General features: G+C 34.9%; 3 protein-coding genes across 3 annotated transcripts; all 3 read left to right on the top strand.

The window, feature by feature from the left end:
* Window positions 1-1,082: 1,082 nt before the first annotated feature.
* On the top strand, window positions 1,083-2,835 carry LOC122407637 (apolipoprotein D-like). The gene is made up of 4 exons (XM_043413970.1): window positions 1,083-1,288; window positions 1,440-1,570; window positions 1,672-1,851; window positions 2,414-2,835. The coding sequence occupies exons 1-4, from the start codon at window positions 1,175-1,177 to the stop codon at window positions 2,544-2,546; spliced, it is 558 nt and encodes a 185-aa protein (XP_043269905.1). The 5' UTR covers window positions 1,083-1,174; the 3' UTR covers window positions 2,547-2,835.
* Window positions 2,836-6,895: 4,060 nt separating this feature from the next.
* On the top strand, window positions 6,896-8,613 carry LOC122407551 (apolipoprotein D-like). Its single transcript, XM_043413852.1, has 4 exons — window positions 6,896-7,096; window positions 7,320-7,450; window positions 7,530-7,709; window positions 8,291-8,613. Exons 1-4 carry the CDS (start codon window positions 6,986-6,988, stop codon window positions 8,421-8,423), a joined length of 555 nt encoding a protein of 184 aa, XP_043269787.1. The 5' UTR covers window positions 6,896-6,985; the 3' UTR covers window positions 8,424-8,613.
* Window positions 8,614-12,189: 3,576 nt separating this feature from the next.
* On the top strand, window positions 12,190-15,191 carry LOC122407895 (apolipoprotein D-like). The gene is made up of 4 exons (XM_043414369.1): window positions 12,190-12,486; window positions 12,847-12,977; window positions 13,067-13,246; window positions 14,097-15,191. The coding sequence occupies exons 1-4, from the start codon at window positions 12,370-12,372 to the stop codon at window positions 14,230-14,232; spliced, it is 564 nt and encodes a 187-aa protein (XP_043270304.1). The 5' UTR covers window positions 12,190-12,369; the 3' UTR covers window positions 14,233-15,191.
* Window positions 15,192-15,810: the final 619 nt, after the last annotated feature.

Below are 15,810 nucleotides of genomic sequence, written 5' to 3'. Positions count from 1 at the left end.
GACTATTCAGCAGATTGAGTGTTTAATCAAAAATTCCTTCTTTGAATTTGTATTTACCAGAAAATATATATTTCAATAATTTTCATTTCGAATGCATTTTAACAGACCATCCGAATGTCAAAAGTTCATATTTTCGAATTCAAAATGGAGATTAATTGTTTTACTGACAGACCAGAATATAGAGTAGCAAAAAATCAAAAGTGAAGTTTTCGAGCCTATAAAACTTAGATATGCAAAATAGCGATGGCTCGAAAAGGCGAAAGTCAAAATGGTAATGTTTAAAATTGGAAATCACCGATCTGAGTAAGTGAGTGAGTGAGACGCATGTATTTGGAGCTCCACTGCATTTCTTCATTTTGACTGTTCGACATTTTGGTGTTTCAGTATTTCAACTTCTGTAATATTTGGTCTTTCGTTATTATATTTTCAAAATTGTGAATTTTCACAGTATCGCTGACTGTACTAATTTATGAATCGAAAGAATGATAGTTGAATTTTCGAAAAATCGATATTTTAGTCATCGTCCTATGGGCGATTGTTACATTCTATTTTCGATATAAACGTGCTTCGAACCTTGCAGTTTCTGCTTTATTTATTTTCGGCATTCAAAGCTCTAGTCGAATCTATCTGTCCCCATATTATCATTCGAAGTTTATAAACTCGAGATTTTAGCTGTTCGAAATTTTGGTCATTCCAACATTTGATCTCCGCCCCACGCAATGATCAAACGGTTCTCAATATCATTGCGCGAAGACATCAATCGGACATGAAAAATAAATTGTGTTCGTAATCGCAATACCTCGCAATAGGTGAAATGAATTAGAAACTTCGAAAAGGAGGTCACGTTTCTTTAGTTTCATGGCGCTTTTCAAATGGTTATGTTACGACGCAATGCGGTAATCCATTAGTTATCTATCGATTAGAAACAACGATGTCACCGAATTATTTTGTCGCGATGATCTTTTATCCTTTCAATCTTAACCGCTATCGGCAAAGATCTTAATTGATGACATTCGTCATACGGACTTTGAGACAAGATTCAATCGGCGGAAACGTATTTAAGAACTACCTGCAGAACCAAAATTCATCACTTTCAGCTGCACTCTTATTCGTTACGAACGGAGCAACAAAGTGTTTCAATAAAACGTCAAATTACTGCGTTGTGCTAATCGCAATGATGATTTTCATAATTTTGTCTCTTTGCCTCTTCGGCAGTACCATGGCTCAGTTTCCCTCTTTTGGCCGCTGTCCGAAAGTCGACACCACCGCAGATTTCGATCTCTCCCAGGTAATTGCAATTGTCGATTCGACTTTGACAACTGTTTGTAAAAAAATTTGATAACAACGAATTACTAAAAGAGCCAAGGAATGAATTCGATAAATTCGTTAATTCTTCACTTTTTTAAATATCATTTTCTTTTTGATTGGAATTGTTTCAGTATATGGGAAGATGGTACGAAGCACAAAGGTATTTCTCCAAATTTGAAATAGCTGGCAAATGCATCATGGCCGATTATAGTTTGACTGAAAACAACACAGTCAACATGGAAAGCAGCAAAATTTCGATCATGTAAGCCGCCAAAACGAACATGCATTAATGTCGAAGCTTAATGAACAAGTTATTCGAAGGAGCGAGAGCAGCCATCGTAAAACTGACAATTAATATTTTAGAACCGGGGAATTATGGTCAGTCAAATCAACGGCACGGGTCCCTGACACCACCAACCCCTCTAAGCTTAAAGTTAAACTCCTCAACGATCCCATCGGTTTTGAAACTGATTATTGGGTGTTAGGAACCGACTACAAAACGTACGCAGTAGTCTACAGTTGCTACGATATCCAATTGTTGAAGTAAGTTTAACTTATTAAAATTAATAGTTAAGGATGTTTGGTACAAAAGTCTAAATAATTAGAAATTTATCAAATTTGGTGATAATGTTCTTCAACATCAAGTGTGAAAACACAATTTTTTTCAAAATTTTCTTCTACTTAGTTATTACGAGTAATTACGCATTAAAGCAGATTTCTTATGCCCTGAATGTATACCTATATATATGGAAACGCTATGATTATACACGTGAACTTTAGTGATCAATTACTCGATAACTGTACGGAAGAAAAATCTTAAAAAATTTGTATTGTCAAATTTGGCACTAAAGAATATGTTCACCAAAATTTATAAAATTCTGATCATTTTCAAATTTTTTATGTTTGTAGCATGGTTTAACATGGCAACATAGTATCGCCTGTACCAAATATTCTTAAGATGCCGAGAGTTTTACTCAAAAAAACTTCATTCTCGAGAAGAGAAGATTCTCGATGTTCTTTCGGATAAATCTCAAACTCAATTCGCACCATTTCTCTGTTGTTTATTTCAATGTTCTAATCATACACTCGTCCCTTCCATTTGCAGAATGAAATATGCTTGGATTTTGACGAGAGAGAGAGATGCCCCACAAACTGTGATAGACATGGCCATGGCCATTGCTGAAAAAAATGGACTTAGCAGATCTCAATTCATAAAAACCAACCAATCAAACTGTTGAGCTAAACTATGATAACTGAATGAGCAAATTGTTCAATGTTCACATCCCAGAAAGAATCGCTACTTCAAAAGCACAGGACGCATAGCCTTTTATTCAGAACAACTCTACCGTTAAGGCTTCATCGAAGTTGATTGAATGGTGCCCCATAAAATCTTGACGACATCCTCATCTTCTATAAAATGAATACTGCGGAAAAGAAAAAATGTATTAAAAAACAACAATTTATTTCAGAATAGGAAAATATTTTATAGTCTAACAATAATTGAATAAAATTAACCTTCGAATACTACGAGTTTTTCGAATCTATGTCACACCTCCAAACCCACTTTACTAACTTTCATGTTCCCATGGAACTTCCATTATTAAGGAGATTGGATCACGAAATAAAAATAATAAGAATTGGCTCAAAAAAAAATATTGTGTTTACGAATAATAACAAAAGACTTGCGCAAAATTTCAGATGTTTTGACTTCGTAGTTTTCCAGTAATAAATTATTCAAATTTTGCTGTTTCGCATTAGCTCTTATGGCAATCGCAATACGATCACTCATATTTCAAGAGAATGCAATGAAAAAATAATATGTTCGTGAAAATTTTAAGATAGGAAGAATGCATTTTTAGAATTGATTTGGTGCTAGATTTTTTTTCCCCCACCTCATATTAGTTATGAAGGAATTAATTAAAACTCTCGATAAAATTCAAAACCTGATGCTTACATTTCCATATCGTAAGAAATGTGGCAACGCCGCGCGGGAATTTAAATGTGTAGTGTGTGCATGTGAGAGCAAGAGCATGTGTAAGCACGAAACTAGGTAGAAGCCGACGTGAGCCAAATTAACCCGAATGACCAACTCAAGATGTGAAGGATACGCAGCTGATAGACAGTATTGGCAACATCAGAAAATGAATTTTGACGTTGCCGCGTAATAAGCCATACGAATGGATTAAAATATGTTTACGATTGATTTTTTTAAAATAATTTGCAATGTAATTCATCTCATATAACTACATTATTATTGTAGAACATTTTATCGATGTGCTATGCAGAAAATTAGCCTTTACAACTCAAAATAATTAGATCTCAGCAGTTGATAATAATCTTGGACTAGCGAGTATAAGCATACCCGTTTCCCTCTCGCCGCTTGCTTCGCAAACTCGTGATTCACCCTCCTTAATGTTGTCTACAGCTACTTCTCGTCAATGTGAATTAAATTCATACGAATTCGATAACAATAGTATATTACACTACAAGAGCAGAAAGTTTGAAATTCCTGCACTGCGCGTCATAATGCCCGAGGCGAAGCCGAGGGCATTTGAGGTGTAAAGAAAAACAGTTTTCTTTACACCTCGGTCGAAAGTACGCAGTTTTTGCACCAATTTTAGTACCGAAAGTACAACATTTCTGCACTGTCAAAACTGCACGCGCGTCATTTGTCTCAGCGGGAGCAAACAATTTTTTCTGCATTCCGGAAAGGTTTGACATAGTTTTATTGACGTGATTTTTTTGACGTTTGACGTTTAAATCGATATTGCCTACACAGTTTTTGAGAAAGACCGTGTCTAGTCGTCTGGAAACCGTATGAATAAGGTTATGTTACCAAAACAGCGGTAAACTGCTATATGTCCGGGCGAATAATATGCATTTATTCTTCCAGATGAAATCGATGCGACTACAAAAAATAATGTAATCGAATCAAGTATAGTAGCGGGAAATATTCATAGAAAAATTGTTAACTGCATGTAGCGAAAAATGAAAATGCGTAGACTAAATTTAACAAAAGCAGTGACACATTATGAAAGTACACACTTTTCTTTAAACGCATTGTCTGATCGTCCGGTTACCATATATTTAGCATTAGCCTATTCGTCCGGATTATATATTGCTGCTGTGAGAACTTTTGTCGTGTGTACTTTCGTAATCCGTAGTCCGGACCATCCGGACTTGTAGCAGTTTAGCGCTGTTTTCATAACATAACCTTATTCATACGATTTCCAGACGACTAGACATAGTACGTCTTCTTTAAACTATAATAATTGTATCGTTCGATTATTTATACTTGTTCCGTTATTTATAACCTAAAATATAAAAATGGCATAAGTTTGAACTTTTTATTTAATTATATTTGCTGTTTTTTGTATTGATGCCTGCCCCCGACCAGCTGGCGCTCGCTTCGCTCGTGCCGCAAATGTCGGGGCAGGCATCAAAACATCTATCGATAGATGAACATTTCGGAAGAAACGTACTTTCGACCGGCTGTAAAGAAAAATAGTATACACCACACGGGCAGACGTTTGAAAGCCCTGATCTGCGCCTCGGCTTCGCCTCGGGCATTATGACGCGCAGTGCAGGAATTTCAAACTTTCTGCCCTTGTAGTGTAATATACTATTATTCGAGCCTTTAATCAAAGAACAGATGAGGAAAAATATGTTGAATTCCTTATCGCAGTGGATAGATCTCCGGTTTCCTCGTTATTTTGTTATACTTACATTCTTATTGCCCAAGCCAAAATCGTAAAAGCGTAGAAAATGTTTTCAACCCACCAGGAGTATAATAAAGCAGTTGGGAGAGGATTTTTTATCTTAGTCACACGCAAGCTCGTATACCGTCGATAATTTTCAATATTTTTCAGATCAAAGTCGCTATTCAAATAGTTGAACCTACACTTACGCAGAGTCCCTTTGCCCGATTTTTGATCAATCAGTGATTCCTGTCATTGGAATGTCATAAAGACTGATAACAATTAACTGATTTACAACGGCATCTACACTTCAATCGTCACTTTCCTGCAATAGAAAAATTTTCGAGGTTCATGAGAGCACAGTGTTTGAATAAAACAATATCACCGCATTCCTTGAGTCAGAGCCTGTATCAGAGCCTTGTATTGTGTAATACAAGTCAAAATTAAGGCGTCAACCAATATATCAAACGATTCCTAAGATTCAATCCCTTATGAAAAAATTACTTTCGCGAAGACGATTGAATTAATAATATAAAACGTATGACAACTGATGAATTCTAATGATTTTTTGAAGATGTTTGAACTTGTAAGCACTTGTCCTCGATGTACTCTCATGTTATTCATAGACGATCAGGGAGTGAATTTTTAATTGATCGCTCTTCTTATCAAATCAAAAATGAAAAATTCATATAAATTAGATTATTCGCTGTAATTTTCACATGCAGTTATATGCAATCAAAAGCTTGACAATTTTGTATTTTGATGTAGTGAACTTTGAAACGGATGAGCGCGACACGTGCACATTGGCGTGATGAGTCAATTGCGCCACTTCACATACACGGTTGATGATAACAATAGAACAACCACGCGGAATCTAACGGTAGAATCTAATAATCTATAATAATGAAAAAAGAATCAACGTAATCAGTGTGGACCCAGTGATATCACACCATGATGAGTAATCTCTTTTGGGGCAATCAAGTTGAATTATCATTCTGAAACACCGTCACAGTACTAATCCTTCCATTTCCACCTGTAGTTTTTTCTTAGAGACTGCAGTTTTCAACCCCGAAAGGAAGCTTGAGCCGGAATAAATAATTGGATCATTAACCCTCATTTCATGTGTAGGATACTGAATCCGAACTCCCCACGATTTTTATAAGCAAAGAATAACTCCAAATAATGATTCTTGAGACGCAGATAGGTGGTAGCAGTTCATTGAAAAACAAAAATAAATCTGAAGTGAATATAGCAAATAGAATTGTAAATCAAAACTTTCTATAATTTTTCAAGATCACGTTCATTTTATCTAACGCTCATATCTGTTTAAAATTATTGTCTCAGGACTGAGTGATTATTAAAAAGAATTTTGAAAAAAATCTTCTTTAAGAAAAAAAAAGAAATATTAAGTGAATTCATAAAATTTGCGGAGCTTTATGCAATTTTTATTAGATGGAATTTGTTCGAAAATCAATTGAAATGAACGTTTTAACCTTTAGAGGACGGAAAATTTTCAATTCAAATCGACATCTTTCAAATCGTGTAATTCATATATAAATCAAGCTGGTGGTCCCTAAAGGGACCAGTCCCGTCCACTAAAGGTTAACTTGTAATTCCACAGGATCCCGGTACACACAAAATATAGAGACTTTTCTATGTGCTTCCAGACTGTTTTCCAAGAATGATATTTTGATATAATGTCGAAGAACTATTAGATTTCTATCGATTGTGGATGGTGACATCATTGACTCGCTTACGTGACTTTGATCTTTCACTTTTTAATTAATGCTCTTATCAGCAGAGATCGTAATCCTTCAGACTGTTTGCGTTTTTCGGACTTTGAAACAAGATTTAGCTGATGAAAAAGTATTTAAGAACTAGCGGTCCGCCCGAAAATCATCATTTCGAATTGGGTTGTAAGCCGTTGTCAGTAAATCAGTTTTTTAACGATACGCAAAAGTTCTACGTGGCACGTGAAAATGTTTTCGACAATTCTATCTCTTTGCCTTCTCGGCAGTGCCTTGGCACAGGTGCCTTCTTTTGGCAAATGTCCCGAAGTTCAGACTGCTGTTGACTTCCAACTATCTTCGGTGAGTTCAATCATCAAACAGGGCTGTTTTTTAAAATATCAAAGCGCTCGTCAAAATGGTATTTTGGAATTGTAATGAAGAGACGTGGCCCGGGCTGACGAAAAGTATTAAAAATATCTGGAGAAGTGCAACGTTACTTTAAGCATAAATTGGAGCTGACAACGATCCGCATCAAAAGCAATCTCAATCCTAATGGAACTTTGAAAAATTGTGGTTTTTATAGTATATGGGAAGATGGTACGAGGCCCAAAGATACTTCTCCGAAATCGAGGTCCTCGGAAAATGCATTACGAGCGATTATACTTTGGCTGACAATAACACGGTCAACATGGAAGACAGCAAAATTTCAATTCTGTAAGAGTCAAAACTGAAACCATTATAGTTCTTTCTTTCTTCTGAAGATCATTCAATATCATTATGCTTTAATTTGCAGCTCTGGGGAATTATATTCGCTTAAATCAACTGCACGCGTCCCTGACCCCAGCGACCCCGCCAAGCTCAGAGTTAGGCTTAATAACGATCCTATTGGTTTTGAGACTGATTACTTTGTGTTGGGAACCGATTACGATAACTTCGCCGTTGTCTACAACTGCTACAGCGTCAAACTCTTCAGGTAAATTCAACTATTCTTTCCACTGTAACAACAGCTCTTTTTCTCTTTTTAAAAGTTATCTGCACATGAAATGTTCTGAATTCGGATTAAATTTTAGTCTTCAGTATTATTTGTTGCAAGTATATCACATCACGCAGTAAAAAAGACTAATCTTTTTTCTAAGCTTTTCAAGTTTCTCAAATTCGAAGAAACATTGAGAGAAAATGAATTTCTCAATCTGATCGAATACAATCAGATCTATTTGTTAACAATCGTTTTTCATCGCTCGACTCCGTTTCGGTATTGTGGCATTCTAATTAAAAGGCTCTAATTAAAATATCTGCAGCTATGAAATTTGCAGATATTCGCATTCACACGCAATTCGGCAATTTCGAATACTCAATCGTTAGAAAAATGTTTTGGCCTCAAATATGATAATCAAAAATCAAAAACTGAAAAAATAATCATTTTCTCGTAAACGTGTGAAACAAATTTCCTGGCTCAATTAGAAGACACATTTAACAGTAAATGCGAAGCCTTTTCAATGATTGGTTTATTTAAACACATATTATTTACTAATAATTTATTAATTTTATTTGCAGCGTGAAACATGCCAGGATTTTAACTAGACAGAGATATGCTTCTCAGTCAGTCATCGATGCGGCAATGGCTATTGCCGAACGAAACGGTCTTCATAGGGCGATATTCATCAAAACCAATCAATCTAATTGTTAATCCAAACTACAAAAATCAAACAAGAACAATGTGCACTTAATGCGTTTGTTCGATGTTGCAAACGTTCACACCAGATTTTCACTGACATCCATCATATGTAATGTCTGTTCAATATCAACTTTTATCGTTTTATCAGTGTTTGTTCAATGTCACCAAATGAAATAAATCTAGAGTTGCAGTAAAGCGAGAATCTTTTCGGCTACTCTCTTATTCGATGAACTGCGTGTCCAAACGTTTTTGTAAAGACTAATTAATTATAACACTTCGGTGGATGTTGGAAGTTATCGCGTTTTTTTCCATTTTTCTTCCAATCGAGACTTATTGAAACCCAGCGTTTTTGGAAAATATTGGTATCAAGAGTTGCGGTAGAGATTTGAACCATATTTGAAGCGAATTCACAGCCATGATTACACTTTACGACGATTGAGGGCAAGGGCTTCCCAGGTATTCCGTTCGATTTTTTTTCAATTAATTTCATTCCGTATAGCATTTTCCTTAGTGTTGGGGATGCTGATTTCTCATTCTGATTCTTCTTGTGCGGAACGACTGTACTTTAAAGCAACCATACTTAAACCAAAATAAGATAGAAAAATCGGTTGCATAAGTCATTCGAAGAAAAGAAAACTTGGCGAATTTTTTTACCTGGTTCACATTACCCAATATAGACCTATATTTTATACTCACGAATTCGACAAGTCCAACGGCCAAACTATTTGATGTCTTAATTATTTGTTTATGAGTGTTTTGTTAGTAATTTTTTATTTTTTTCGTGATTGAACTGGCTTGGCAACTTCTGCATACAAACGTTTTCTTTCTTGGAATTGTGAGTCTTGCGCAGCCATTGATTTTCATGATTTTACAAGTTCGACTTGATTTATCAATTTCATATCCGAATTTCATAGTTTGGGTGTTCGGGGTCGCTCATTCCAGATTTAAACTCAAAATGGCAGATCAAATGATTCCCAATTTGTCCTCAAAATTTATAAACTCAAGATAAACCACAAGTGCAAAGCATAAAAATTACAAAGAAGCGAAAAAAATAAAAACTTAAAAATACTTTTTTAAAGAACTAGAAACTCGCTACGCCTTTGGCGTTAGCTCCGGGTAATGTTAGAAACACAGTTTTATTAGAAATTTAATATGGCAGAATCAATATATCGAACAACTAATAAGATATTCTAGTAATTCCCGTAAAATCTCCAGCTTTTGTTTGCCATATTGGCAAGCACTTTGAACAATTTGGATTTTCCATTTATGGCCATTAACAGTAGTATAGTTTTAAAGACGTGGCTAATATTTTTTTCTCAATTTTAACTTCGTTTAAAGTTTAAAGTGACCGACTCACTTTTTATCAATTCATTATTTTTCACAGTTGAGGTGCGAAATAATTGAGCTGTCACGAACTCGCTTACTTCATAACGAGTAAAAATAGTTCAGTCGATACGAAGAAATAAATCGGTTTCGCGCACGTTTTGAGAGATATGCATTTGCAACTAAGAAAGACTGATAAATGTAGAAAGCGCTTTTGCTGTTCTACATTTAAAAACTTCTTCCAATGGAAAAGATGATCAAATGATTTTCCAGATTTCTCCGAACTTTATTTCTGGTGAAAGTTAAAAACAATACCAAAATGTATAAACAAAAATGTAAAAACCGATTTCAATTTGTTACCCAAATCTGTTTCTTATCATTCTTCAGTTAGTTGTGCTGTTGTTTCGTTATCGTCAATGATATCCGAAGTGATTTGTCATACCGCCTAATTATCTTTTACATCTAGTCATACGAAATGAACGTAAACAACTCTGTAACGAAAGTAATAAGATAAGCGAATAAATGTGAGAAAAAATTATGAGCAAGCTCTTTTTTTTACAAATTTTTGAAAAGTATCCGATTTTGTCAAGATGTTTATTTTTTTTTTGTTCCGAAAGTCACAAAATAAATAACAGAAGATTGAAGATTAGAAGTTAAAAGAAATCGACAAAACTTAATAAGTTCGAAAAAGAACTCAGTTTTTCCCGAGCATCATCATCCGACTCGACTTCCTTAGTGTCAGCTCATGGGGTTGAGAAGGTCCAGGTTACATTCCTTTTAAATTTCCTATCGTAAGAGCACTCGCGATTTTATATGCAAATTCATTGATATTATCAGCGTTCTAATGTTTGAGCTTATAACGTTGGAAACAATGATGGGAAAGTCTGTTTTTTGACGTTACCTTTCAGAGAAACCGTGCATCATCGTGTTTTTCTTCAAATAAACAAAGTATAGTACAATGGCGAGTTAGTGGACAGAATTATCCCAAAATAAAAATTAAGTATAAAATTAGGGTAGCTTGAGCGTACGTTACTTGTAAAGCACGTGGAGTTTTATGGAGTGTCGGAAAAAAATTGCGAATGTGAAATTGAGCGTTAGTAAAAAAAAAAAAACAATGCAGTAAAATGACGAACTTTGGCCACCTAGCTCGCACAATTTTCTCGAACACTAAAAAAAAAAAAAATAAAAAAATAAAAATAAAAAAAATGAGAGGAAGTTTTTTCGTTGTATCAGGGAACACCGAAGTTTCAAGGAAATGTTGACAGAAAAATTGCAGGTTGGTTAAGCTTTATAAAGTTAGGAAGAAATATTGAAAACGACTAGAAATTTGCAAGGTAGACTCGAATATTCTAGAACCCGCTGCTGTCCTTGAGATTAAAACATGTGTCGAGCGATGAGTAACAGATTTAGTCAACTTTCTATTGTGTGGTTTGAATATGATTTTAACACCGTTTTGCTAGTATCGAATTATGAATTTAACCATTGAAATGAAGGAATATTTCGCAGCACGTGGAAAAAATATAATGAATTCTTATCAATTCCATGCTCCACCTGCAGGTCGGAGCGGAAAAATGTCGATACAGTTTTCTTCGCTATGAGACGAAGATAAATTGAATTAGTCACAAAAACAACCAACACAATGGTTTGTCTCGCCAAGTTATCTTGCACGTTCTGCTCGACCTTCGATCTTATAAAAGACCATATTAATGCAAAAGCATGCACCTATAAAGTAGAACTTTTCCTTCAACCGATGAACACGACTATTTAATTGTTCAATTAATAAACTTTTAAAGAATACTTATTATCGCATAGCCTTTAATAATGATTAGTGGCAGTCTTGCTTTTGAAAGATTTGCACATTTCTATCCCCAAAGAAATTTCGAAGACATTACTTTTATTGAGATGACAAAGCCGAACGATCCCAAATTAAACGTAGCCTAAAAAATTTTTTAGCACCGAACCGAGACTATGCAAGATATATTTGCTCCCAGATTGCATTTATGATAAAATAATATGAAGCTTATTTTCGAAACGGTCTCTGCAACACGCTATTTCCGAACTGAAAATAATGGAGGTAAATGTTGATAAAACCATGGGAAAGATTGAAACACCAGTAAGTATAACAAAGCAATCGCCAATTATTCTTCTGACTAACTGACTACATTGAATTTAGGTTTTCATAGTTTTTATCTATTCTTAGAAAAAGGCGAATTGAGAAAGATATACTTCCATGAAAATAATATGTGTGCAGTCGGTAAATTGTTTCAAGGAATTATTTTCTCTTATTTTACTGAGATTATTCATAAATGCAGCTAATTGTTTGCGGCTCTGGGGCTAGTTCGAAAGATTGCGTTATTCCGAAATTTTGAATAACCATCACAGGTCTGTTAATTGTGAATAACAATGTTAACGGAACAGCACGTGACAGCACTCTTTTACTGTGTAATCTATTATGTTATTATTAAAAATATGATTTTTCGATGGTTGAGTCAATATTGACCTTGATAGCAGTTTTTGTTAATAGCCAAGTATTTAAGGACTGGTAGTACGACGTAGCCTCAGTATAGATTGCACTGTTTAATCTGGGGCTGGTGGAACAGTGATTGACAATAGTGAACTCTTCAACGATACAAAAATGGCAATAAAGTTATGTGCGTTTCTGGCCCTTTGCTTTTTTGTTAGTTCCACGGCAGGGGTCATTATCGGTAATTGTCCGAAAGTCAACTCCGTTGAGCATTTCATCCCGGCTAAGGTAAGGTCAAATATTTTATTAGTTCTCTATAACATCAGCGAAAAACGGGACGTTTTATGGAAGTGGCAATAAATTTTATGAAAATGAACAAAAAAATTATCATTAATTGAGGATCGACGAGACATAGAAAGAAAAAAGAGAGAAGATTCTTTTCTTTGTACCTGAATTGAACTCGTGTATCACATGCACCGGTCAGGATCACATTTCAGTAAAGTGGTATTTTCTTGACTCTTGTTTAATTGGAGTATAATTTTGACAAAATTGGCAATAAGCATGATTTTATCGGTGAAAATAGTTAGTCATCATACTTTAAAACCAGTCGAAAATATTATTTGATTTATTAAACTTCAATTTTCGCAGTTCATGGGCCAGTGGTACGAGGTACTACGTATGCATTCGAAATACATACCTGCTAACAAATGTGGGGAAGTCAATTACACAATGATTGACGATAAAACGATCAATATCGCTGGTAGCGGCATATTACTTGCGTAAAGAACGAAAAAAGCCACTTTTTGAAATTTTGATTATAGTATATAGTATGCAAACTCATATACAAAATTCCTTATGAACATTACAGGAATAGAACTAAAATATCGATGAATGGGGTTGCACAAATCGGCAATTCGGCCGATCCGGCCAAGATGTCCGTAAAAATGGACAATATCGATACGCCTTTCACTATGTATGTGATGGTGTTGGGAACTGACTACAATAATTTTGCTGTTCTCTACAATTGCGTTCAAGTTTCGATCGTGCAGTAAGTTAGAAGCGGTTTTTTATTATTAATCATGATTAATCGTGTCAACCTCCAAAAAATTACCGTCATTGGAGTTATCATTTTCGGAAAATTTTACCTCCTGTTACATCCCCGTGCGGTTGTTGAGTAAGTCTTAACCAAACTTTTAGTTTAGTATTAATTTAAAAAACCCAAACAATCATAACAATGGGAATCGTCTTGTGCGGTTAGTGCAGTGGAGTACTATGCGAGTCATTAAAATAACTATAATTTCTGCAGTTTTTCAGTTATGTGCAAATACGTTATAACCAGTCCTAATAAAGGAAATTTGCTCATAAAGAACTATTGCTTTCACGAATGTTATAAAACTGAGGATTACCATTGAATGATATGCAGAGTCATCATAGAATTGGAAGCTATACACATTCTACTAGTTTCGTTAAACGTGTTTTGCCTTAATTAGAGCGGCTGAATAAATTTAGTCATTGCACAACACGATATTTCTTTTAGTTAGACATGATATTTCCATTTGAATTGAACACAATGTTTCCATCAGACAATCGAACAAGTTAAAAGCATTGAAATTGTCCTGACGGCTTCTTTATTCTCGTTAGTGAGTGCTTATTGGGCTTCCAAATATCAACTCGTGCATGAGAAATATTTTATCTGTGATTATTAATTCATAGATATGGAGGTTCGAGTCAAGACGTAATACTAAAGTATTTTTAATATCCATAAATCCATAGTTTTTTTTTGTTATTAAAATTCGTGTATGATTTTCTACCTGCATCTTTACTATTCAGCCTTTTCTTATTCAGAGTGATCGTTTATTTCTCTAACTCTATACGCGATCTTTTGTTTATGTTTGCAGTGTCAAGCACTATTGGGTTTTGTCAAGACGCAGAAAACTTCACCCGATAGCTAGGGACATGGTGAGAGACGTTGTCAGGAAAAACCGTCTTGATTGGTCCGCATTATATCAAGAGGATCAGTCTAATTGCAACTAGTGTATCGTGCGATTAAATTAGCGGCCAGTCTCCCAAATTCAAATTCGGCTTTGTTTCACGTTGAGCCGCTATGAGTTTAGTCAATACTTGGTTCGGGGAAGGGTGCATGGTATCAATTTCCCGTAGCATTGCATTTTTTTACTCCGTCATGAGAGTTTTCCTCGATTGTTCACTAATAAGTAATCCGCATCTCGGTAGAAAAAAGAACAGTTAAATCATACGTTCACAATTTTCGGTTTTCTTTAGCATTTGGCTGAGAAAGAGCAAAACTATGGCAAAATGTGCCACGAAAAATTTTATACTATATAAGCTTATTTTTGCAAATTCTATCGTCAACATTTTGACGAGTGGAATTCTATTTATTAAAAAATCCTATGATTGTGGTAAGACTAGATAAGGTGGTGACTAGATTGTGGTAAGACTAGGTAACTAGAAACGCCGCAGCACCTTGCGGTAAAGTATTGAAAATGTACACGGAGGAAAGGAAACCAAAAATTCAAGAGAAATATACACTGAATACAGTATCCGTACAGACAGTATACGTGAAGACAGTATACGTACTGGACTACAATGTTAATTCGAACAGTATAGACATAAAAATTGTTTTAGCCATTACAGTAGAAATATTGATACTTATACCTTTGATTCATAAAACTTGCGAGGGTCTTTGGTTATAATTACAGTAAAAAAATGTTTTTAATCAGATCGAATTTTCAATGTACGGTAAGCATGAAAACGAAACTTCGCAAATTCGTAAAACTACAAACGTACTACATACTCGGTTTGTATTCTTATTTATTAAGGTGAGGGTCACGAAATATTTTCACGTGGACTACTTTATTAGTAATCATGTAAACTAAATGACTTTCGAAATTTTCTGAGAAAATGGTAGTATTTTGGTGAAAGGTATTAGAAATAAATAGTCTTGATCGCCCGAAGAAAGACGCTGCTGCATCAAACTCGAGATTGGGTGTTTTTTGATCGCTTCTCACAAGATCGGTACGGTAAAATGTACATCAGCATCGGGTCGGATTTGAAATAATCGTATATTAAAGTTATTCGTATATAAAGTATCTTAAGCTTACACTAGCTTACCCCTAATCGATCACCACACAGGCAATAATTTCACTGAGTTACAGATTATGGACGTTAACTAGAATTTAATTAAGATATCGCCGCATGTATCGACCAGGTTTTCCACAGTTTCCCTCGGTCCTCAGGCAAATGCGATACAGTAGTACATTGGAGTGGGCACCACTCTTGAAGGATCTCAAAGTAGCATCAATAGTTCTTAAGGAGGGTGACTAGCAACGATACAATGTTGCCATGCTAAACCATGTTAAATACATTATAAATTTCAAAATTATAAGAATTTAATAAAATTTGGTAAACATATTCTTTAGTGCCAAATTTGACAATACAAATTTTTAAAGATTTTTCTTCTGTCCAGTTATCGAGTAATTGATCACTATAGTTCACGCGTATAAGCATAGCTTTTCCATATATATAGGTATACATTCCGGGCATAAGAAATCTGCTTTAATGCGTAATTACTCGATAACTAAGCAGAAGAAAATT

This window comes from Venturia canescens, chromosome 3, assembly GCF_019457755.1.
Source record: "Venturia canescens isolate UGA chromosome 3, ASM1945775v1, whole genome shotgun sequence".
NCBI classification, from domain to species: domain Eukaryota; kingdom Metazoa; phylum Arthropoda; class Insecta; order Hymenoptera; family Ichneumonidae; genus Venturia; species Venturia canescens.
This window is presented reverse-complemented; position numbering and strand designations above follow the sequence as displayed.

Excerpts from the sequence above, each read along its gene's own strand:
- LOC122407637 (XM_043413970.1), top strand. The coding sequence starts at position 1,175 with ATGATGATTTTCATAATTTTGTCTCTTTGCCTCTTCGGCAGTACCATG. Across the intron at positions 1,571-1,671 it reads AGCAGCAAAATTTCGATCAT|AACCGGGGAATTATGGTCAG; the intron begins GTAAGCCGCCAA and ends TTAATATTTTAG. Across the intron at positions 1,852-2,413 it reads TACGATATCCAATTGTTGAA|AATGAAATATGCTTGGATTT; the intron begins GTAAGTTTAACT and ends TTCCATTTGCAG.
- LOC122407551 (XM_043413852.1), top strand. The coding sequence starts at position 6,986 with ATGTTTTCGACAATTCTATCTCTTTGCCTTCTCGGCAGTGCCTTGGCA. Across the intron at positions 7,097-7,319 it reads TTGACTTCCAACTATCTTCG|TATATGGGAAGATGGTACGA; the intron begins GTGAGTTCAATC and ends TGGTTTTTATAG. Across the intron at positions 7,710-8,290 it reads TACAGCGTCAAACTCTTCAG|CGTGAAACATGCCAGGATTT; the intron begins GTAAATTCAACT and ends TTTTATTTGCAG.
- LOC122407895 (XM_043414369.1), top strand. The coding sequence starts at position 12,370 with ATGGCAATAAAGTTATGTGCGTTTCTGGCCCTTTGCTTTTTTGTTAGT. Across the intron at positions 12,487-12,846 it reads AGCATTTCATCCCGGCTAAG|TTCATGGGCCAGTGGTACGA; the intron begins GTAAGGTCAAAT and ends CAATTTTCGCAG. Across the intron at positions 13,247-14,096 it reads GTTCAAGTTTCGATCGTGCA|TGTCAAGCACTATTGGGTTT; the intron begins GTAAGTTAGAAG and ends TTATGTTTGCAG.